The sequence below is a fragment of the Phacochoerus africanus genome, chromosome 8, assembly GCF_016906955.1.
Source record: "Phacochoerus africanus isolate WHEZ1 chromosome 8, ROS_Pafr_v1, whole genome shotgun sequence".
NCBI lineage: Eukaryota > Metazoa > Chordata > Mammalia > Artiodactyla > Suidae > Phacochoerus > Phacochoerus africanus.
The window spans coordinates 47,351,408-47,372,461 of NC_062551.1; the positions used below are offsets into that span (position 1 = coordinate 47,351,408).

The 21,054-nt window shown below is 55.4% G+C and overlaps 2 protein-coding genes across 6 annotated transcripts; one reads left to right on the forward strand and one right to left on the reverse strand.

Moving 5' to 3' along the window:
- Positions 1-1,591: 1,591 nt before the first annotated feature.
- Positions 1,592-5,660, forward strand: FAM98C (family with sequence similarity 98 member C). The gene is made up of 8 exons (XM_047789816.1): positions 1,592-1,685; positions 1,792-1,940; positions 2,020-2,154; positions 2,562-2,779; positions 3,511-3,588; positions 3,684-3,800; positions 4,383-4,550; positions 5,335-5,660. The coding sequence occupies exons 1-8, from the start codon at positions 1,621-1,623 to the stop codon at positions 5,476-5,478; spliced, it is 1,074 nt and encodes a 357-aa protein (XP_047645772.1). The 5' UTR covers positions 1,592-1,620; the 3' UTR covers positions 5,479-5,660.
- On the reverse strand, positions 5,631-19,631 carry RASGRP4 (RAS guanyl releasing protein 4). Of its 5 annotated transcripts, none has more exons than XR_007136260.1 (18): positions 19,481-19,631; positions 16,663-16,847; positions 16,011-16,116; positions 15,817-15,879; positions 15,119-15,250; positions 14,865-15,018; positions 13,586-13,759; positions 12,359-12,475; positions 11,140-11,415; positions 9,548-9,628; positions 9,364-9,468; positions 9,156-9,274; positions 8,891-9,035; positions 8,105-8,141; positions 7,881-8,015; positions 7,665-7,777; positions 6,650-6,932; positions 5,631-5,918 (listed from the first exon to the last, which is right to left on the reverse strand). XR_007136260.1 is itself a non-coding variant. In XM_047789812.1 (17 exons), exons 1-17 carry the CDS (start codon positions 19,501-19,503, stop codon positions 6,876-6,878), a joined length of 2,022 nt encoding a protein of 673 aa, XP_047645768.1. In that variant the 5' UTR covers positions 19,504-19,631; the 3' UTR covers positions 5,631-6,875. The 5 variants fall into 5 exon arrangements, 3 of the variants coding, with proteins under 3 accessions (XP_047645768.1, XP_047645770.1, XP_047645769.1); XR_007136259.1 differs by having other exon boundaries at positions 6,523-6,932; XM_047789812.1 differs by having other exon boundaries at positions 5,631-6,932.
- Between the last annotated feature and the right edge of the window lie 1,423 nt (positions 19,632-21,054).

The window sequence follows — 21,054 nt, forward strand, 5'->3', positions numbered from 1 at the left end:
GTGAGCTGTGGTGTAGGTCGCAGATGTGACTTGGATCCTGAGTTACTGTGGCTGTGGCTGTGGCTGTGGTGTAGGTTGGCAGCTGTATCTCCTATGCGCAGCCTGGGAACTTACATATGCCGCAGGTGAGGTCCTAAAAAGCAAGAAACAAAAACAAAAACAAACGAAAAAACACACCCCAAGGGAGAAACTGGAATAAATGTTGCAACTCTCACAAAAAAAAAAAAAAGGACATAAGATACTTAGCCCAGTAGTACACACAAAATGCTCAATGTATTTTTTTTTTTTTTTTGGTCTTTTTGCCTTTTCGAGGGCCACTCCTACAGCACATGGAGGTTCCCGGGCTAGGGGTCTAATCGGAGCTACCGCTGTCAGCCTACGCCAGAGCCACAGCAACACCAGAGCCACAGCAACTCGGGATCCGAGCCGCGTCTGCGACCTACACCACAGCTCACGGCAACGTCGGATCCTTAACCCATAGAGCAAGGCCAGGGATCGAACCCACAACCTCATGGTTCCTAGTTGGATTCATTAACCACTGAGCCACAACGGGAACTCTTGTATGTTAGTCATTTTTAACTGAGTACCCCTTGTACGTCTGCTAAGCACTTACATACAGGACTCTAATCCTGACAACTGTAAGAGGTGGTTCTTATTACCCTCATTACAAGGATGTGAAGCAATCTGGCAGGAAGACAATGGTGGTGAATGGTCAAGTCAAACACTAACCTCTGCCTGCAGAAGAGATTGCACTTCTAAAAAACAAACCAGGGAGTTCCCGTCGTGGTTCAGAGGTTAACGAATCTGACTGGGAACAATGAGGTTGCAGGTTCGATCCCTGGCCTTGCCCAGTGGGTTGGGGATCCGGCTTTGCTGTGACATGCGGCTCGGATCTGGTGTGTCTGTGTCTGTGTCTGTGGTGTAGGCCGGCAGCTACAGCTCTGATTAGACCCCTAGCCTGGGAACCTCCACATGCCCCCGTGCGGCCATAGAAAAGACAAACAAAAAAAGATTGCATTCCCAGGGTGCAGTCTCTTAATCGCAATGGTTTATTGCACCTACTCCCTCTCTCCGGGGTTTAGTAAGTAGCTAGAGGGGTGAAGGTTCAAAGGGCGCATTGTGATCAATGAGAAGAACCAACTGTTGGGTTTGTGAGTATGTGTATAGCTGGGATTCCTGGGTCCCTGACAAAATTCTAAGTAGAAAAGGAGTTAACAAGCTTTTGGACTTGGGCAGACTCCCACACTTGGTCTGGGGTGCTTTAAGAGCCACAGGGCATCTGATGGAGGCTGAGGAAAAGGAAACCAAAGTTGCTTCTATGTTGCATCAGGAGCCACATCCGTTGGTCTGTCGGGACAGCTGGGAAACTGAAAGCGGACTCTGGATTTACAGAGCCAGAGGGCTCTCCAGAGCCCTCACTGGTTACCCAAAGGGCTGCGCTCTATAGTATTCCTCATAGGCGGTGAACTTGGGAGCTGGCTCTGCCTCCTCCTGCACCAATTGGAATGACGAAGGCCCTTAGCTGATTGGTCAGTTACTGGGGGTGCGCACGCCCGTTCTGGGGAGGAGCCTCCCACCGGCCAGCAGGGGGCGCGCGCCCGGCGAAGAGACTACACTTTCATGGAGGGGGCGGAGGCGGAGGAGCGGGAGTGGGCCGCCTTGGCCGGGGACCTGCTGGCCCTGGGGTAAGGGGAGCGGGGTGTGGCTGGGGGGTGAGGAAGAAGCAGGTTTGCCCTCAGAAATTCTTACAGACCTGCCCCGCCCCCTCCCGCTGCCTCGGCCCCGCTGCAGGTATGAGGGTTTCCCAGAGGGGGCGTCGCCGGGCCCCTCGTGCCCAGACTTCAGGGCGCTGTGCGCGCGGCTGGCGGCAGAGCTGGCGACGCTGGACGCCCTGGAGCGGGAGAAAGAGGAAGGCACGGAGGCACTGAGCGCCGGCGACGGTACGCGTGGAGAGGAAGGCCCCTGGGGCTGGAGCGGCTGGTGCCGCCGCCATGCCCTGACGTCTCCCGCTTCCAGCAGGTCCCGGCGCCGAGGAGGAATTCCTGCGACAGTTGGCCGGCCTTTTGCGGGAGTTGCACTGCCCCGATCGAGAGCTCTGCGGCAGAGACTGCGCATCCTCCCTGCGGAAGCCGGGCGCGCGCCTGCGCCTGCTGCGTGAGCCCGGGGCGGGCCGGGATGCGGAAGTGGGCAAGGCTGCAGCCTCGAGGGGGGCGGGCTCCGCACATTGAGGTGGAGCCTGGGTTCCCGAGGGGCCTCGGTCAAAAGTTTGAGTCTGGCGAGAGGGCCGGAGGTGGGTGGGGTCAGAACATTGGGGCGGGCTAAGAGCTCCGCGTTGGGTGGGTTAGGCTGGTGATTCCTAAGTGGGCAGGGTTCGAAGTCCTAAGAAGTCCTAAGAGGGAGCTGGGTCCCAAAGTGGGTGGAGCTTACGCTTGAGGTAGAGCCAGGGTTCTAGGTGAGCGGACCTAGGAGGCCGGTGGTTTTGCAGCCGCTCGGACTTGTTGAGCCAGGTAGGCGGGGTGGCAGCCCTCCTTAATTGCGTCGCTCCTTTTCTCTGCTTTTAGGCTTTCTCTGCTCGGAGCTCCAGGCAGCCCGCCTACTCCGCCTGCACCCCAGGCTGGATCCCAGCCTTGAGCCATCCGGTGGAGAGTGGGCAGGGGAGGGGGCAGAGGAGGAATCTGGCCTGGTCCAGGAACTGGTGCTTACTCTCCAAGCCCTGGGACTGCCCAGACCTCCGCGGGGGACCCCCGCCAGCCAGCTGCTGCGGGAGTTGCATGCCAAGGTAGAGAGTGGGAGCCCCTCTGCACCCGGGCCACCCTGCCTTCCTTGTAGGGGGAGAGCCCCCTCTCCAGAAGTGGCAGGGGAGGAGTGCCCTAGCCACTGCTGTTTTCTAGAACTGTGACCGTCACTTTTTTTTTTTTTCTTTCTTTCTTTCCGGCTGAGCCGGAGGCATATGGAAATTCCTGGGCCAGGGATTGAATCCGAGCCACAGCTTCCACCTGCGCCACAGCTGCAGCTGAGGCAGCGCTGGATCCTTTAACTCACTACATGGGGCCGGGGATCCAACTTGCGCCTATGCAGCAACCACAGCAGCTGCAGTTGTATTCTTATCCCACCATGCCACAGTGGGAACTCCACGACTGACTTTTTCATTTTTATTTTTATTTTTAGAGCCGCACCCGTGGCATGTGGAAGTTCTCAGGCTAGGAGTCCAATGAGAGCTACAGCTGCCGGCCTACGATACAGCCACAGCAATGCCGGATCCGAGCTGAGTCTATGTGACTTACACACTGCAGCTTGCGGCAACGCCTGGATCCTGGAACCACAGAGCAGGCCAGGGATGGAACCCGCATCCTCATGAATAGCCTGGTTCTTAACCCACTGAGCCGTAACAGGAACTCCCGTGATTGCCATTCTTGGTTCCATGGCCTGGGTCCTCAGGGCAGTGGAGAACTGGGAGGAATCCATCCAATTTCTGCCCAGAGAGCCTCAGCTTCCTCCTTTTCCCATCAGATCTCAGAGCTGCTGCCTTCCCTGCCCCCAGGGTTCCTGCAGCCTCTTCTCAGCTACCCGCTGGATGCCCCCAGATGGGTAAGACCATGTGAGGCGGCTGTATGTGGACAGTGTTCTCATCCAGAGGTGGGAGTAAGGGGGAACCCTGGCATGACTGAGACCTTTTCCTCCAGGAAGCGCTGGAGTCTCTCTCACAAAGCCTGCAAGATCAGTACTGCTGCCGCCGCTGCCTCCTCCTCAAGCGCCTGGACCTCACAACATCTGCTTTCCACTGGAGTGAGCGAGCAGAGGTGTGGGCACAAGACCTTGGCAGAAGGAGAGTGACCCAGTTGTGGGGCTGCAAGTTGAGAGCAGGAATGAGGGCCAGGAATGTGACCCTCTTGTAATTCCTGAGGCCCAGGACATTTTAGAATCTTGTGAGGTTTGGGGCTTTGGAATCTCAGGACCCCCAGGGCATTCTAGAATTCCCTGGTCTGAGCTGTTAGTGTATTGAGAGCAATACCCCTTACTAAAAGATGTGGGAAGTGAGGCCCTGAGTAGGGAAGAGATGCTTTCAAGATTACAGATCTCCGGAGTTCCCTCCATGGCTCAGTGGTTAATGAAACCGACTAGGAACCATGAGGATGCGGGTTCGATTCCTGGCCTGGCTCAGTGGGTTAGGGATCCCGGGTTGCCATAAGCCACAGAAGTGGCTCGGATCCCTCGCCGGTGTGGCTATGGTGTAGGCCAGCAGCTGTAGCTCCAATTCCACCCCTAGCCTGGGAACTTCCACATGCCCGGGGTGCCTAAAAGGCAAAAACAAAAAAAAAGAGAAAAGAAAAAATACAGCTCTCATCTGGGAAGGGCTCTCCATGTCCACCTTCACTCCCTAGGCCCAAGGAGAGGCCATGAAGGCAGTGCTAATCCCAATTCGAGAGGTTCTGACCCCGGAATCGGATGTCTCCATTGCACATGTCCTGGCTGCCCGAGCTGACCTGTCTCGCCTTGTCCCCGCCACTAGCAAGACCGCCCGCCGAGGGACCTGCTGTGCTATCAACAAGGTGAGCACCTGGGGGTGGAAAGAGCTCCAGCATCCTTGGCTCTGGATCCTTTCAGCCTCTGCCCTGGCCGAGCTTTACCCTCTTCTGCCTGGGTTCCCAGCCTCTGCCTCTCGCCACCTCAAATCTGACAGAGCATTTCTGACTCAAAACCCTTCTATGGCTCCCCAGGGCCTTCAGAACAAAGTCTACCTATTTACTGAGCCCACCGCTCCCCCAGCACCTCACCCTGTCTATTGTATTGGGTTTTAACCATTTTTAAAGCAAAACTACCCTCTTCAAATTATGATGTATTTAGCCTCATACCTCTCTGTTTCAAGTCTTATACGTGTGTGAATAACTCTTAGGGCCTAAAGTCTAGTACAGCAAGGAGTGAAGCCGAATTGAAGTTAAGAAAAGAGTTACTTGCTTTAAGGAACTGTAGTAAGTAATATTAGAGCTGATGCACAAGTGATAGATATTGAGGGGGAAAAAAGCCACTGGTTTGCTGGGAACGTTATCCGAAGCCCAAACAGGAAACAGACAAAAGCTGAAGTGTCTTTATTCATGTTGTTGGGTACTAGACCTCTGCCCTCACCCTCATCTTTGTTTCCCTTTTGCTCAGGCCCCTTGAGCCCAGTTTGAAATCCCCAGGCCTGTATCTCCCACCCATCCAGCCCCCTGCCTCTGCACCCATACAGTCAACATCTGCCCTTCCTTTTTCAGCTTCATGCTGTTCCTTTGGCTCTCTGGTACCCATGTCCAAGATATTTTTCTCCTCTGAAACTCAAGTCTAATCAACCCCCAGGTGCTCATGGGCAGCGTGCCAGACCGGGGGGGCCGCCCAGATGAGCTGGAGCCTCCCATGCCCAGCTGGCAGAGCAGAAGAGAGGACGGAGGCGGGCGGAAGGCAGGCCGCCAGTGCTGGGGCCACAAGAAGAAGAAGAAGTGAAGGGGGACTGGTGGTTGGGGGAGGGGGGCCTCCCTGAGATGCTGACCTTAATACCCTGAGTTGTCACTCTGAGGGTCTCTCCTGGCATCTGGCACCCCAGCCTGAGGCCCCAGTTGTCCTCCCCCATCTACCATTCAACACCAAGGACCATGTTCTTTGGAAAATAAATTTAATTTATGACAGTCCTAGGACCTGTCTCTGTGGGGGCCAGGCCAGGGGTGCTCGGGTTTGAGGAGGGGTAGGGGGTCTCTGCCCCCTGGGTCTGAACAGGCCCCTGCTGCTCCGACCCTCAAGGTCCTTTGCTCTTCAGCAGCATCTTTCCCTCCCTGGGAGCATGAGGACGGAGACGTGCAGGTGCTGGACAAACAGCTGCCAGGTACCCACTCTGTGCCAGCCTTGTTCTAGGCACCGGGGGCACACCTCTCCTGGAGCTGACCTTTCTGGTGACAAAAAGCAGTTTAGAAAGTATAATCTGTCAGATGGGGAAAGGGCTTTAGAGAAAAATACAGCAGGAAGGCAGGACTGGGACCATGGCAGGGGGGTTGCAAATTTAAATGTGACTGGGGAGGCCTCACTGAGAAGGTGACGCTTGAGCTAAGTCCCAGAGAGGGAGCCATGTGGACCTCTGTGGAAGAGCTTCCCAGGCCGAGGGAGCAGCCGGTGCAAAGGCCCTGAGGTAGGGGTCTTTGGGGCATGATCAGGGAACATCAGAGGCCAGTGTAGCTGAAGCAGGATGAGTGAGGCGGTGAGTGGTGGGAGGGGAGGTCAGGGAGGTGATGGGGGCAGATCATGTGTGGGGGAGCCGGGGGTGGGGGTTGGGGGCGGGTAGTGAGAACTTGGCTTTTCCTCTGAGCAAGAGACCAACGTGATCTGACTTAGGGCTTCCCAGGCTCCCTCCCTGTTCCACACTTTCTCTGGCCTTCTCTCTCATCTCTGGAACCCCAGTGTTTGGAACTCTGCCCACCCTGTGCCCTCCGCTCCTGCCCCTCGGTGAGAGCAGTGGAGCATATTGCTCAGGAGCTTCCATTTTAGAGGCAGACAGACCTGGGTGTGAGTCCTGCCTCCACCACCGAGGCGTGCACCTTGGGTGAGCGGTTTACCCCACTGAGCCTGCTTCCTCAGCCGTAAAATGGGGATCTCAGGAGTGGGCAAGGTGACGCCCAGGTCTCACCAGATCCAACACACAGCTGCATAGATAGTAAGCGCAAGACAAGGGATGATGATGAATAGCCACTCCGATGCAAAAGACGAAAGTCACTTTCTTTCAGAGGAAGAGATGATGGATGCTTCAGCGATGGGCAGGAGCCGATGCCTTTGGGGATTCTGTGGAGGTCGAAGAGTAGGACTTGAGACTGACCCTGGGGAGGGAGTCGGGAGAGAGGAGACCAGGGCAACGTCTAGGCATTCGGCTTGGAGGACTGGGTGGGTGGTGGGGCCGGTGCTGGCAAAGGGACCTGGAAGGAGGAAGACACTGGATGAGGGAGTGCAGATGTCCAGCACACGGTTCTCGGCCTCCCCTAGACTTGCTGACATGGACGGATGCACATCCCTGTGGATTTTTTTTTTTTTTTTTTGTCTTTTGTTGTTGTTGTTGCCATTTCTTGGGCCGCTCCCGTGGCATATGGAGGTTCCCAGGCTAGGGGTCAAATCGGAGCTGTAGCCACCAGCCTACGCCAGAGCCACAGCAACGCGGGATCCAAGCCGCGTCTGCAACCTACACCACAGCTCACGGCAACGCCAGATCGTTAACCCACTGAGCAAGGGCAGGGACCGAACCTGCAACCTCATGGTTCCTAGTCGGATTCGTTAACCATTGCGCCACGACGGGAACTCCCCTGTGGATTTTTTAAAACTCAATCCGAGAGTCCCCGCTTTTGAGCAGTGGACTTTGTTTCACCACTTATTACAGTTCCTGATATATTTGGCCTCATTCTTGCCATCTTATAGATTTCTTTTTTTTTTTTTCCTCCTAAACTCCCTTTCCTGTTCGACTAGTGGCTGAAATTTCTATTTTTTTCTCTCAACATTAGAAACTAACCAGTATATACACCCTCCTACGCAAGCAGCTGAGGGCTTTTACATATTTTAACTGTCCCGCACTTCCGAGTATGGGTCTGGGTTCCCCCAGGCGGATGGGCTGGTCTCCACGAGTATCCAGCTGAGGGTAGAGGGCAGCTCCTCCTCACCGTCTCTGGTTCCCAGGAGGGGTGGGGGGGCTCCGTCTGGGTCCAAGCATGGCGAACGTGGCACCCGGTCTCCAGTTCCAGGGCTAGTGTGTAGGAGAGCGTGTCCTCGGTGCCTGGTTGCGGGGTGTGGGTGGGAGAGAGGTGGGTAGGCTGCCAAAGGCCTCGTGACCCTGAAATTAGTCCTCATCTACCAGGATCCCTACCCCTGGGTCTTACCACAGCTGGCTTGGGGGACTGGTGGCTGGGGGACGGGGGCTCCTGGGGGGCTCCCATCGCCCTTGGCCCCGGGCCTCTTCTTACACTCCACCTTCACTTGGTCTCTGCAGTGTTTGTGGCAACACAGCCCACACTCTGGGGAAAATTCAGTGGTTAGTGGCCAGAGGCCCCGTCTGCGCCCCTCTCCTTCCTGGACCCCCTCCCCACACCGAGGCCCCGCTCACCCCGACAGCGGTAGCCTTGCTTGCTAACACCCCAGAGCTGGGAAGAGAAAGCAGATGGGTTACAAGGCTGGGGAGGGAGGGCTGCTGGTGGGGTGGGATAGGGGCTGTCGGGGAGTGTGGAAGCCATCCAGAGTCTAGAAATTCTCAAGGTCCGAGGCTTATGTGGGACCTGGGGGACTAAAGGAATTTGGAACTTATCTCAAGTGTAGAGAGTCCTCTGCGCTATCAGGATAGTGCAAAATGTGGAATTAAAAAAACGTAAGCCGTGTGGGCAGGCATTGTGTCTATTCTGCTTCTGGCTGTGCCGCTGCCCCACTGCCCCACCTTAGAACTGGGCCTGGCGCACAGGAGGCACCCAGTGTGTATTTAGTGAATGGAAAAGTGAATTTGGGAAGTAATCCAAGGTTTATGAATGAGTCTGGGTTTGAGATGGATTTGTTGGTTATCCAGAGTTTGAGGATACCTTGAATTTGGAAATAATCCAGGGTTTGATTTATCTGAGGTCTAGAGACTCAGAGCTTGATTCTGTTGGGAGATATTCTACCCAGGTTTGTAGATTATCCAGGGTCTGACAATTACCCAGGATGGAGACTGTCTGGGGTTTGGGCCTTATCTAGGCTTCACAATGATCCAGGATGTAGGGAACAGCCACTGTTTGGGGATTGTCTGGGGTCTGGGGACTATGAGCCCTCCAGGGCAGGGCTGGCTTCCCGGGCCCAGGCTGTGAGGAGTCAGGGTGCTCCAGGGGAGATGGGCCCTCAGGGTAACGGCGGGCAGAGGGCTCACAAAGCCATTGCAGCTGTCGCAGAAGGTGGGCTTGCGGAAGGTGACCTCCTGGAAGGTGTGCAGGAAGCTCAGGCCCAGTTTGGAGCAGATGGCGCTGGCCCGGAGCAGGTACTCTGTCAGCTCCTCTCGGCTGAAGGAGCCCCTCCTGGGGTGGGGAGGGGGGGAGACCGGGCTTCAGCAGGCCTGGCCCCTTTCTCCCAGACCCGGGAGTCCCGGCAACCCCAGTCCCTCGTCTTCAGGGAACCCAGAAGTCGCAGGCACCTACCCCTGACAGGAGGGCGGGTGAAGCCCATGGCAGGCGAAGGGGAAGTTGCCTGAGAGTCGCTCCAAGTCCTCCTGAGAGATGGTGCCTCGGCCTTCAGGGTCATAATTCTTGAACACGGACTTCGGAGGAGCCCGGGAAGGGGAGAGTCAGGCCGAGTCAGGGTCCCCGCGGTCTCAGATCCCTCCTCCAGCTCAGGGCTCCTCCTCACCTCCACCAGCTGCTCCACGTGCCGACCCAGAGTGACCCTGTCAGGCTTGGGTGTCACGCCAGGGGCCCACTCCACCACCAGGGGCGCCTTGAAGGGGGAGGGTGGCTGAGGCAGGGACAGACGGGCCCAGTTAGACAGTGCAGAGCCTTGAGCTGGAGGTCAGAGGTCAGGGATGGGGGCTCACCAGACTCTTGGGACAGCGGGGCTCCCGGGCGTAAGATAGCTCATAGATCTCATCCTCCGTGTAGAAGAGGTCCAGGGAAAGCTGGGGGCCGGCAGGGCGTTACCGACCCTCCTTGTCTCCATGCTCCTACCTCCAGCCTCTGCCTGCCGGGACCCCCGTCTCCTCTTCCCAAAGCCCCTCTTCCCTGCAACCCCCAGGGTCCTCTCTCCCACGGAGCCCTCATTCACTCTCCACACTGCCGGTCGCCTAGTCCAGAAATGCTGTATTCTCACTGATGCTTTTTTGATCCTTTATAAGATTGCAAACCCTTATCACTTTCCTTGCCCATTCCTGCTTCAATTTTCTCTATTGCTCTTAGTACCTAAAAGACCATATGATTTACCTATTTGGTTTGTTCCGCTGGCGTGTCTCCCCCACTAGGAAGTCAGCCTCACAAGAACAGCAGTTTTTTTTTCTGATGTAGGCACTGCTGTGAGCCTAAGCGCCTCAAGTAGTGCCTGGCCTACAGCAGGTGCTCAGTAAATATTTGGGTTGACGGCTTTTTGGAATCAGCAGAGCACAGTGTCTTGGGCACCAATCATCTTAGGGCAGAGCCAATGTCACAGGCAGGCCCCACACTTAGAAGGCCCCCCACTTCATTTAATGCTCTGCTGTCAGCACCTTGAAATTCTTAATAGTGTCAGGCAAGGAGCCCCACATTTTCAATATGCTGCTGGTCCTGTCTTAGGATCCGAAAGTCAGTGTTTCAGTCTTAGACTACGTGTTCCTCAGGATCCCAGTCTTTCTTAATTTATAGCTCTTTAGAATGAAACCTCCCTCTCCCCCCTGCCCCCCCCCCCAAAATAAAATATTGCCAGAATCCCACACTCCCAGTGTTAGGACATAGTGTGGTGGTTAAAATCACTCATGTTCTGAAGCTGGCCTGCTGTGGGATGGGGGGCAAGTGATCTGATCTTTGTGAACCTCAGCTTCCTAGTCTGCAGAGTGGGCACGATAAGGGTCCCCTCCTCGTAGGGCTGTGAGGATGGAATAGGGATGGTTTCACATGGTGCCTGGCACATAATAAGTGATCAATAACCGGTTTAGCTCTTTGCTTAGATTCCTGGATATGTTAAAGCTTGACATTTTGGACGAGTAGCTTGAGAAGCTCAGAACCTTAAGAGTTCAGGAGCGCAAAATCCCGAAGCGATTCTGGAGCTCAGATGAATGGATCCTTGAGTTGCTGAGAGTATTGGGGGAAAATGCATCACTTATGTAGAGTTCACTGAGTTGCAGTTAGGCTTTTAAGTACTTTATATGAATCATACGAGTTACATGAATTACATTATTGATTGTTTTCAACCACTCTCTGAAGTGGGTCCTATTACTATTCCCATTTTGTGGTTAAGGAAACTGAGGGGTTAAGTGACTTGCCCAAGGCCACACAGTAAAAAAACCAACAACCCAAAACTAGAAGCCCTGGCTTCAAAGTCCAGGCATTCCAGCACTGTTCTATGATTCGATCCCGGTCCTGCAGCCCCTCACCCACCCAGGACCCTGAATCTCAGTACCCTGCAGGCTCAGCCTCTGGGAGCCCTGCCTGGGCTGCTCACCGTGAGCAGATGCAGCAGGTCCTCGTTGGCACTGCAAGGGGGCTGCTGCCTCTGGAGGGCTGCCAGCTCCTGCAGCCTCAGGTAGAGGCTGTTGAGCTTGGGTAGATGCAGGCGGCCATCGGGCAACCTGTCGGGCTGTGCCTCGTGCAGGGATACCAGGTCCTTGAGGTGCACTCCCAGCACAGGCAGCCGGAAGCCCGTGCAGCCAGCCCAGGTGCGGCGGTAACAGGCATAGTTGTTGTGGGCGGCCAGGAGCTCAGTCAGCTCCAGCAGGGCCTGTGGGGGAGAAGCAGGTTCTGGGGGCATGTAATGGGGAAGGCAGCTCTGTTCCCCTAGCTCCCTGAAGGGGCATATCCGAGCAGCCTCCTGCATGGGCTCTGGACCCCCAGGGGCCCAGTGGCATTGTGGATGCCTCCCCATGCCCCTCCACGTCCCACCCTGGCTTTGACATCTCCCAAGACTGCTCTAACTCTTGGGCCCCCATCTCAGAAAGGCCCCACTATCCCCATGCTAGAGGGGTTTTTCAAAACCCCAATCTGGAGTTCCCTGATGGTCTAGCAGTTAAGGATGTCCCATTGTCCCTGCTGTGGCTCAGGTTTGATCCTTGGCCTGGGAACTTCTGCATGCCGCAAGCATGGCCAAAAAAAAAAAAAGAAGCTCAAACACCCAAATCTGATCATGGATGCTGTCCTCACTCTCAAACCTTTCCTGGCTCCCCACTGCTGTCTAGATAAAGCCCAGACACCTTAGTTCAGCCGGCAAAAGGCTCAACAGGCTTTCCCATGGGCATCTCTGGCCTCATATCCTGCCACGTCCTGACCTCAGCCACACACCAGACTTGTGAATGACTCACTCTCCCTGACACTTTCAGGGTACCCCCCCAACCCAGGTGCCTCCCGTGTGGCCCAGATATTGGCATCCCTGCGGGCCTCAGTTCACTTCCCACCTGGGCTGCAGGTTCTCTACTAGCATGCCTTGTGTCTCCCTCCAGTCCTGCTCAGGACCAGATGCACAGAGAGTAGAGAGGGGTGGGCACCATGGATAAGGAGAGAGAAAGAAGGACAGAGGCAGACAAAGTCTGGGCATCTGTGGAATTTGGAGGAGCAAGGTCTCTAGGTGGCTCCAGGGCCCCTGGGAAGGGATGGAGGGGGGTTGGGGAAGGTGCACAGGTTCAGGCTAATTGACCACTGGAACTTTCAGGAGGGCAGTGGGGGCTCACCTTGGTGCTGTCAGGGCTCAGGTGGGTGTGGGAATCCTTGAGTCTGGAGATAGCGCTATGACACAGGCCCCCAGTGACTGCCATCAGCGTGTTGAAATTCTGCAGCTGGCGGAGCTTCTAGGAAGGGAGGGTGATGCAGAGGAGATGGTGGGTACCACATGGAGGACAGGCAGACTGGGGGTTCAAATGACAGCACCTCAGTTGGGTTGGGGTCTCAGGTGTATGTGGGCATGGGCCAGTGTAAGTATCAGGTGAGATGTGTCAGGCAAGAGAGGGCCGCAAGCAGGTGGCATTGCACAGGGGTCAGGCAGGTGATACATTAGCGTGAGGTCAGAAAAAAGTAAGTGGAGTTGGAATGGTTTGGGGAGTTGACAGGTCTGTGTCAGACAGGCGTGGAGGGCTCTGATAGGTTCAGGCTGTCAGGCGCCTGGGGGAGGGGGGGTCTCTGCTCTGGGAATCAGAAGCCTAGGAGGAGACAGGAAGGCCTGGGCTCTGGGCAGGAGTTAGGAGCCGGGCAGAGGCGAGTGGGGTCAGAGTGAGTAGGCACGGGACAGGTGCGGGGTTGGCCGCCATCAGGGACAGCAGCCTCTGCCCTCCCTTTTCTCAAGTTTGAAGGGTGTAGGTCGCTTGGGGGAGAAACTGGGGCCAGGGAGGAGTGGAAGATGCTCAAGACAGAAGAGACTCCGGGCACACGCCAGAATCTCCAAGTCCAAGGGGCCGGGCAGGGGAAGCAAGGTGAAGGAAGATGCCAGAGGAAGGGCGTGGCCTGCGAGGAAGTACGCAAAGGCGCGTGGCCACGCCCGGGCCAGGAGGGCTTCCCTTTTCTCCCGAAGGGAGGGAACGAGTCTGGAAGGGAGGACGGGGGGCAGGGCGAGGGAGACCGCGGGCGGTGCGGAGGACGCCACGGCGCGAAGGGCTGGCTGAGGCCTGAGGATCGGGGAAGGGGCTGACACAAAGGCGGGGGCACGAAAGAGCCTCTTCTTTCACCGCCCCGGGGATAGACTATTCCGGCAGAGGGCCTGGAACAAGGAGTCAGGAGGAATGTCGTCCACTGCCACTTTGGGGACCGAGAGGTGGGGCCAGGGCGGGCTTAATGTGTAGAGCGCAAGGCCAGGGTCCGGCGCGAGGCGATAGGGCGGGGCCGGGAGGCGGTGACGCCGCCGCTCCGGAGCCCTGGAGCGGCAGGGGACCGCGCGGTCTGGTTCTCAGCGGCGGGGTGGGCCTCACCTGTGCCACGTGGACGAACTTGTCTAGCACCTGCGCGCGCTGTGCGGGCCCGGGACGGCTCAGCACCATGACCTGCACCCAGCGGGACACGCTGTTGCTGAGACCTACGGATCCCTCCAGGGCCGGGCAGCCCCGCACGGAGCCCTGCAAAACGTAGCCCCGCAGGTCCTGCGGCTAGGGGTGAGGTGGGCGTCAGGGTGGGCTCTGGTGCTCAGGCCCTGCGCCTCACAGGCCACCCACAAGCAGTCACGACCTCCCAAGTCCTAAGGACATCACATGTTCCTAACGTCACCATGGCCCTGTCCCATCCGAGGAGACATGTTTAAAGAAAGCTGGGCACTATTCTGAGCCCTTTGTCATAGCCTCACAATCCATTAAGTGAATACCATATTATTCCTATTGTAAAGATGAGGTCACTGAGGCGCAGAGACGCTAAGTAATTTGCCCAGGGTCACACAGGCCTGAGTCAGGGTGGGAGCCCAGTCTATGGCTCCTAACTGTATACCTGACTGGAGCAAAGGGAATGCCAGTGAAGAGGACATAAAACCAATGTCTATTTGTTCTGCTTAAGGGGTCAACATTACATACATCCACTGCAGTTGTGTGTGTGTGTGTGTGTATGTGTGTATACAATCAGGAAATTTTCACCTGAAGGAGCCAGATCCCACCTGCCCTCAAAATGATGATGGCAGGTTGGCAATAGCTAAACACTTCTATATAGGTTGAAGCATTTGAAATTACCATTTGGGGAGGTAAAATAAGTCAAAATTTCAAATGGTTCAACCAGATAGCATTTACTCTGGACCAGGCACTGCTCCTATGAGGCAGGAACTAAGTCTCCCGTTTGTAGATAACAGAACTGAGGTACAGTGAATTTAAATGCTTTTCAAATAAATGAACAATTAATAAAATATTTTGAGCGCTTACTATGTGCTGGCGCTGCAACAAGCATTTTTAAATGGACATATTAATTTAATTTCCTCAACTGTCCAATGAAGTTTTATGACCTCCTTTTTACGAATGAAAAGACTGAGTCCCAGAGAGGTTGAGAAACTAGTTCAAAATTACACAGATAGGAAGGGGCTGATGGGCTTTGAATTCAGGGGCTCTGTGCTCAGCCAGCTTAACTGTCTTCCTGGACCCTCTAGCACCCAAGTTTGAGAGTTTGTGATCCCTGCCACATGTCCATGCAGGGGTCCTCTCGGACCTGCCTGGCCCCAGCCAGGTCCCACCCCACCCCTAGCCTTCCCCAGCTGGGGAGGGGGGAGGGAGTCCTTACCGTGATAGCCTGGAAGGACCTGAACTCCAGGTAAGTCAGGTGCTGTGCCAGCTCCCCCGTCTCCAGATGGTCAAAAAGCAAGGACACTTTGCACTTTTTGCCCAGTCCTGGGCTGCTCATGGGGGGCGGGGGGCCAGGGCCACCCGGGCTCAGCCTGGGAGCAAAGAGGGGCAGAGTACTGGGGGCTCAGGGTGGAGGGTGTGGGGTGTGGAGGGAGGAGGCAGTAGGGAGGGAAGGGGAAGGGGCTGACTCACAGGTTAGGGGAGTCTCCCAGGCTCCGCTGGGCTGAGTTGCCCTCCTTCTCCACAGTGGCCCAGAAGCGAGCTATAACCTCTTCTAACTGGGGCTCCTGGTGTACCGTCTCAGGGTGCTGGGTCAGCCAATACCTGAGAGAGGTTAGGAGTGGTGGGGGTGGGCACTTCTCTGAAAGGGGACTCTTGGGTTGAGGGGTCTCTAAATGTGTGGCGCAGGGGGTCTCTGGAAGGCCAGGGTTCACAGAGGCACCACGCTGGCTCTCTAGGAGGACTCTTAACACGGGCTGAGGGATCTACAGAAGACAGACTGGGGGCTCTCCCAGAAGTGGCATGACTAGAAGCAGAGTAGTGGGGGTGGATTTTAGGAACTAGGTCGGGGGCCTCTGGGGGTGAGGTCTGGCGGGGGAAGGGGGGTCTTAGAAGCTAAGCTGGGGTACACTGGAGGTGGGAGTTGGAATCCAAGCTGGAGGGCTCAGGGTACCAGCTGGGAGATGGTCCAGAGGCTCTGGTCAGGGGTCTGTAAGAGGAGTCTAAGGAGGAGAACGGGGAGGGTTTTAGGAACCAAGCCAGGGGGTGTCCCAGAAGTGAGATTTGAGGGAGCAGGGCTAAGTGGTCTCTAGGAAGTGTTTTTTTCGGGGGGTGGCGCAGTAGAGTTAGGATCTTGGGTCATGGGATTGGAGGTCTTGGCCTAGCCTTACCTGACCAGGTGACAGATCTGCAGCCTCCTCAGGTCCTTCGTGCTTCCTGTGGCCTCCTGGTACTTGAGTTCCTGTCAAGGCTGTTATCCAGCATCCCAGACCTGCCTGCTCACCCATGCCCATCTCCCAGGCTCTCACGTCTCTGCTCTGCACCCTCCACCCTTCACTCACTGCTCATGGCCCTGGGAGGATATAAGGTCAGCAGACGGGCCGCAAGGTGGGCTGAAGGCAGCACCCAACTGTGCATGGCCAGTACCATGTTGAGAATGTGGTCCCCACGGCGCAGGCTGCCAGTGGAGTCTGAGGGCGGGAGAAGGGGAGTCTGTGTCAGCATGGCCCCAGGCAATGGACTGAATAGCTTCCAGAGCCGGTTGGACCGCCTGGTTCAAACCCCAGCTCTCCCAGTGACTCCCTGTACGAACTCAGGCAAGGAACTTGGTGTCCTTTGCTCTGTTTCCTTGTCTGTACTGAGCATGGACCAGCATCTTGCCTGGCAAGTCGCACTGAAGATAGAAATGGCTTCAGACCTCCCCCCTCCCAAAGCAGGAAAAAGAAACACAGGTGTCTCTTATCCCTATAATGTAGTTTGAGATTCATTCTACACATTCTTGCTCCCATTTTTCTTGGCCGCGCCCACAGCATGTGGAAGTTCCCAGGGCTGGGGATCGAACCTGTGCCACGGCAGTGACCAGAGCCACAGCAGTGACAGCATCAGATCCTTAGTCTGCTGACCCACGAGGGAACTCCCTGCTCCCATTTAATACCCTTCAAATTGAGGCCCAGAAAGAGATGGGTCCTTGGCCCAACCTCAGGACTGGGGAGGCTGGCCAAGGAGGGGACACTCACCGAAGGACTGAATGCATTTCTCCAGCAGCTCATCTTCACTGCAGCCACCCTCGTTCAGCATGCCCAGGGCCATGGAAGCCATGACCTTGCTGATTTCCCGGGGGCTGGGGCATGTCTTGTGGCGGCGGGCTGGTCGGGGCCGGCCCCGCCCCCCTGTCTTCCCCAGGCATTCCTGGTGGGACTTCCTGTGGGCACAGCCACTAGGGAATCATGGGAGCCCCTTCCTTCAGACAGACCCTCAGAATTCTTCTTGACCCCAAAGCCCCAAGGCATCCTGGGAGTAGCTTCCTAAAGGCAAGGTCCTAGGGTTAGTCCTGACCTACCATGGATTCATGGCAGGAGTATTCCAGATCATGGGAGCCTTCTCCTACAAGGCAACTCCAGGGGTTACTCCTGCCCTCTTCATGGAATTAGGGGAGAAGATCCTAAGACTACCCTGAACACCCCCCCCCCCGAGGGAATCATGGGAGAAGACCCTGAGACTACTCCAGGGATCGTAAGAACGCTCTCCTCCAGGCATTACCCTCCAACTCCCTTTGACTCTATGGTCCCAAGGCTCCCAAGGCGGGAGAGGCTTCCTGTTACTTCTGATTTCCTGGGGAACCACAGGAAAAGACCCCCAGTGTCCTTATTGTCCTCCCCAGGGGGAATCATGCGAGGTTCTGCCTTCAGGGACACTCCCCAGAATTCCCCTTCGCTCTGCAACATCTGCCCCTCCTCCTCCCAGCCCTCAAGAGAGAAGCAGATCCCTCAGATTCCATCTCTTCCTTCTATCCCGCCTCCGTGACCCGCACTAAGGTGAACAGATCCCTCTCCCAAGCCAGCCTTTCGACAGGACCTGAGTCTTAGCTGCAAGCCTGGGTCCCTAGGTCTGGAGCCTGGAGAGAAGATATGGGTGCACAGTGGCCTCACCAGAGCTCTTCAGAGTTGGGCGGGGTCCCTGAGGCTGAGGCAGCTTCAAGGAAAGTTTCAAAGTAATCCCTACTCTGCCCTGTGCCTCCTGGAGGCTCCTGTTCTCGTTGGGGAAAGGGGGTAACGGAGAGAGAGGGATGGCAGAGGAAAGAGGGAGCAGAATCCGGGCAGAATGGCTTTGGCTTCCACAAGGGTCAGACAAAACTGGATTGGAGGAATTTATGCTGACGATGTAACTTTATATTAATCACATAATTTCTCTGATCCTCAGTCTTTTCATTTGAAAAATGAGAGTCATCCTTGGAACTTCCCCAGGAATTTATTAGGACCATTCAATGCCCTGCTCTTCAAAAGTGCTAAATAAGGGGTTTCAGGAGTTCCCATCATGGTGCAGTGGAAATGAATCCGACTAGGGACCAGCAGGTTGCAGGTTCGATCCTTAGCCCCACTCAGTGGGTTAAGGATCTGGCATTGCTGTGAGCTGTGGTATATAGATAGCAGACATGGCTTGGATCTGATGTGGCAGTGGCAGGCAGCTGTAGCTCCAATTAGACCCCTAGCCTAGGAAACTCCATATGTTGTAAGTGCGGCCCTAAAAAAAAAAAAAAAAAAAAGGGTGGGGGGATTTCATTTGCTTAGACTCTTAAGTGGCCAGAGGTGGGAAAGGTAAATTTGAGATGCAGAGAGGGAATGTGATGGAGCCAGGTGTGGGGAATGGAGCTGAAACCAGAAATTGGGAGACTCTCATAAGAAGGGCATTGCCATGTTCCTGGTGCATCCTAAGGGCAGAGTAAATCAGTATTGAATGTTGCCAGGTAAGAGCTGGCATTCTTGAGTACTGAATGTGTATGGGCAGAGGGGTGAGCATCTATCAAGACCAGTGGTTCTCAAAGCACAGTCCCCAGCAAATACTAACAACGTCACCTGGGAACCTGATATAAATACAAATTCTCAGGCCCCAGCCCAGACCTACAGAATCAGAAACCTTGGAGGTGAGCCCAGGAGCCTCTGTTTTCGAAGCCCTCTATGTGGTTCTGATGCATGCTCAAGCTTGAGAACCATAGGTCTAGATGGTACCACTGAGGGCTTACATGCCCCTCCTCAGAAGGCCTATGATTATTCTATTGAGAGAAGAAACTGAGGCACAGAGTGGTTCAGTGTCTTACCTAAGGTCACACAGCCAGAAAATGAGACAACCAGGTCTCCACCACTAAACTCCTGGATATTATCGGGAGGGGACCGTTTGCCCATCAGAGACATGCTGGGGGAGGCAGGAAGAGCTGCCCAGGCTAGGGACCTCGCCACCTGTCACCAGGGTAAGGGCAGGAAGGCAAGCTTGCAGGTAACAGGAGCTCTAGTCCAGAAGCTTCTGGCACAGTCAGCTGCTAGGCCCTTGCCTGTGGACTGTCTGCCCTGGGGTCGTGTCTGGAGCAGCCAGGGGTAGCTGAAGAGACAGGGGAGCCCCCTTGCCCCGGCGTCACACTCCCCTTCCCCTGGGGCAAGGCCTTGCGGGAATCTGGAGTTTCCAGTCCCGGGAAGAAGGCAGCGAGTGACTGGACGGGGGAGCCAAGAAGACCCGGGCGCGCGGGGGGGGGGTGGGGGGCGGGAAGGACAGAGACAGCTAGCCTCTAGGGAGTTAGGGTCAGGGGGTGGGGTGCACGGGGAAAACGGGGTTGGAGCAGCTCAGACTCCAGAGAGCGCGAGGCTAAGACACAGACGCTCACGCAAACAGCCCCAGCCCAGCTGCCTCTGGACTCCCTGGAGCATCTTTCTACCTGGCGGCCCCCTGCTCGAGCCGGCAGCCCCACACCCTACCCGCCTCGTTGGAGCCTCCCCCAACCTTCCCCGGCAGCCCTGGGGCCCGGGGCTTAGGCGCTCCTGGTCCCTGTGGGGAGGGTCCTCTCACCTCTTGCTGTCTTTCCTGTTCATGCTTCCTGAGGGGGAGGGGGTCCCGCAAGAGCGGGGCTCAGCTCCTCCCCCGTCACCAGCCTCCAGCTTCTTCGCCCCTTGGGAGCTGGGGCCTCCTCGGCGCTGGGGAAGGAAAGAGGAACTGCCCCTCCCCACCCAGCCCCAGGCCAGGGGGAAGGAAGAGGCTGGGGAGCGACCAGAGGCCCCCCTCCCCCCCTCGGGGATCCCTTCAGGCTGAGGTTTCCGGTGCCGCCCCCACCCCCAGGCACCCCGCGGGCTCTATCTCCCCCATCTCTCGGTCTCCGGACCCGTGATTCTCTGTTCTGTTACTGTCATACTTCAATAAAAGCAGCTTAAGAAAAAAAAGTATGCCTAATGCGACACATCTCTACACACACACACTCCAAGAGCAAAGTCTGGGTTTCTAGGAGGGCATGTGCCGGTGTAACTAGGCGCAAAGCGGGAAAGTCACAAAGCATGATATTTTGTGTATTTCTTCGTATGTTTCTTTCATGTCTCGCTTCGTTTTAATAATACCATTTATACCCCAGAGAGCATTTTCACTTTGCTACCTTTAATGGAACAAACCTTTATGTAGCACCTACTGTATACCACACACTTTTCCCAGGGCTTTTCAAATAGTGACTCATTTCATTCTCACACAGTCTCAAAGGCCGTCATCTTATTATGAAAACATTGCAGATGGAAGTTAGCCCTCCAGGAGCCCTCTCCCCACCGCGTTGTCCCTCTCAGGCAGGGGTGACCTATGTCATACATGGTTGGGCTTTACCTGACCTGTTGGCTGTGCGTTTACGTATGTAAAAATGTGCTCGTAGACGCAGAGACTTTTCTTTTGAGTATGTATGCTTTTTCTCTTTTACCTGAATGTGTCATGCTTGAGATATTTTTAAATTGAAGTACAAAGAGTCAAATCGTAAGTGTTTAGGTTGTTGAATGGTGACCAACAGAACACATCCATGTGACATTTACACAAATCAAGAAACAGGACATTTCTCATCCCCCACAAGCCCCCTTGTGCCTCCCAAAGGTTACCACCAGCCCAATTTCTCGCTGAGTACTTTTGCCTGCTTTAGAGCTACGCGTAAATGGAATCAGCTATCGCGTCTGGCTTCTTTCACCCAACATCATGTCTTTGTGATTCTTCCATGCTATTGATTTCTTTGCAGCTTATTTCTTTGGTTGCTGTATAGGCCTCCCTCTTGTGACGATTCTATGGTTTATTGATTGATTTTTCCTGTGATGGGCATTTGAGTTGCTTCCAGTTTGGGCTGCTGTGAATAATGCTACTGTGATCCTTCTGGCCTCTGTCTTTTGGTGAACAGTGTGCAGGTCTGTAGGGTGGATCCCTGGAGTGGAATAAGTGTCATGGTATTTAGTATGATTCTGCCAAACCTAGTACGGGAGTCACTTGAACCAAAGGTCTCAGGATATTTTTGCTCCTTTCTTTTTTTCACTGAAAGATGCACCATGGATGGTTTTTTGGATTTCTTTTTAGGGCTGTACCTGCAGCCTATGGAAGTTCCCAGGCCAGGGGTCAAATCAGAGCTACAG

Bases quoted from the DNA above. Each gene is read 5' to 3' on its own strand.
- FAM98C (XM_047789816.1), top strand. From the start codon at position 1,621: ATGGAGGGGGCGGAGGCGGAGGAGCGGGAGTGGGCCGCCTTGGCCGGG. The intron at 1,686-1,791 runs GTAAGGGGAGCG...GCCCCGCTGCAG, and splicing joins GGGGACCTGCTGGCCCTGGG to GTATGAGGGTTTCCCAGAGG. The intron at 2,155-2,561 runs GTGAGCCCGGGG...CTCTGCTTTTAG, and splicing joins CGCGCGCCTGCGCCTGCTGC to GCTTTCTCTGCTCGGAGCTC.
- RASGRP4 (XM_047789812.1), bottom strand. From the start codon at position 19,503: ATGAACAGGAAAGACAGCAAGAG. The intron at 15,019-15,118 runs GTGAGTCAGCCC...CTTTGCTCCCAG, and splicing joins CTGGGAGACTCCCCTAACCT to GCTGAGCCCGGGTGGCCCTG. The intron at 6,933-7,664 runs GTGAGGAGGAGC...TCCTCCTTCCAG, and splicing joins CCTCCTGGGAACCAGAGACG to GTCCCTTTGCCAGCACCGGC.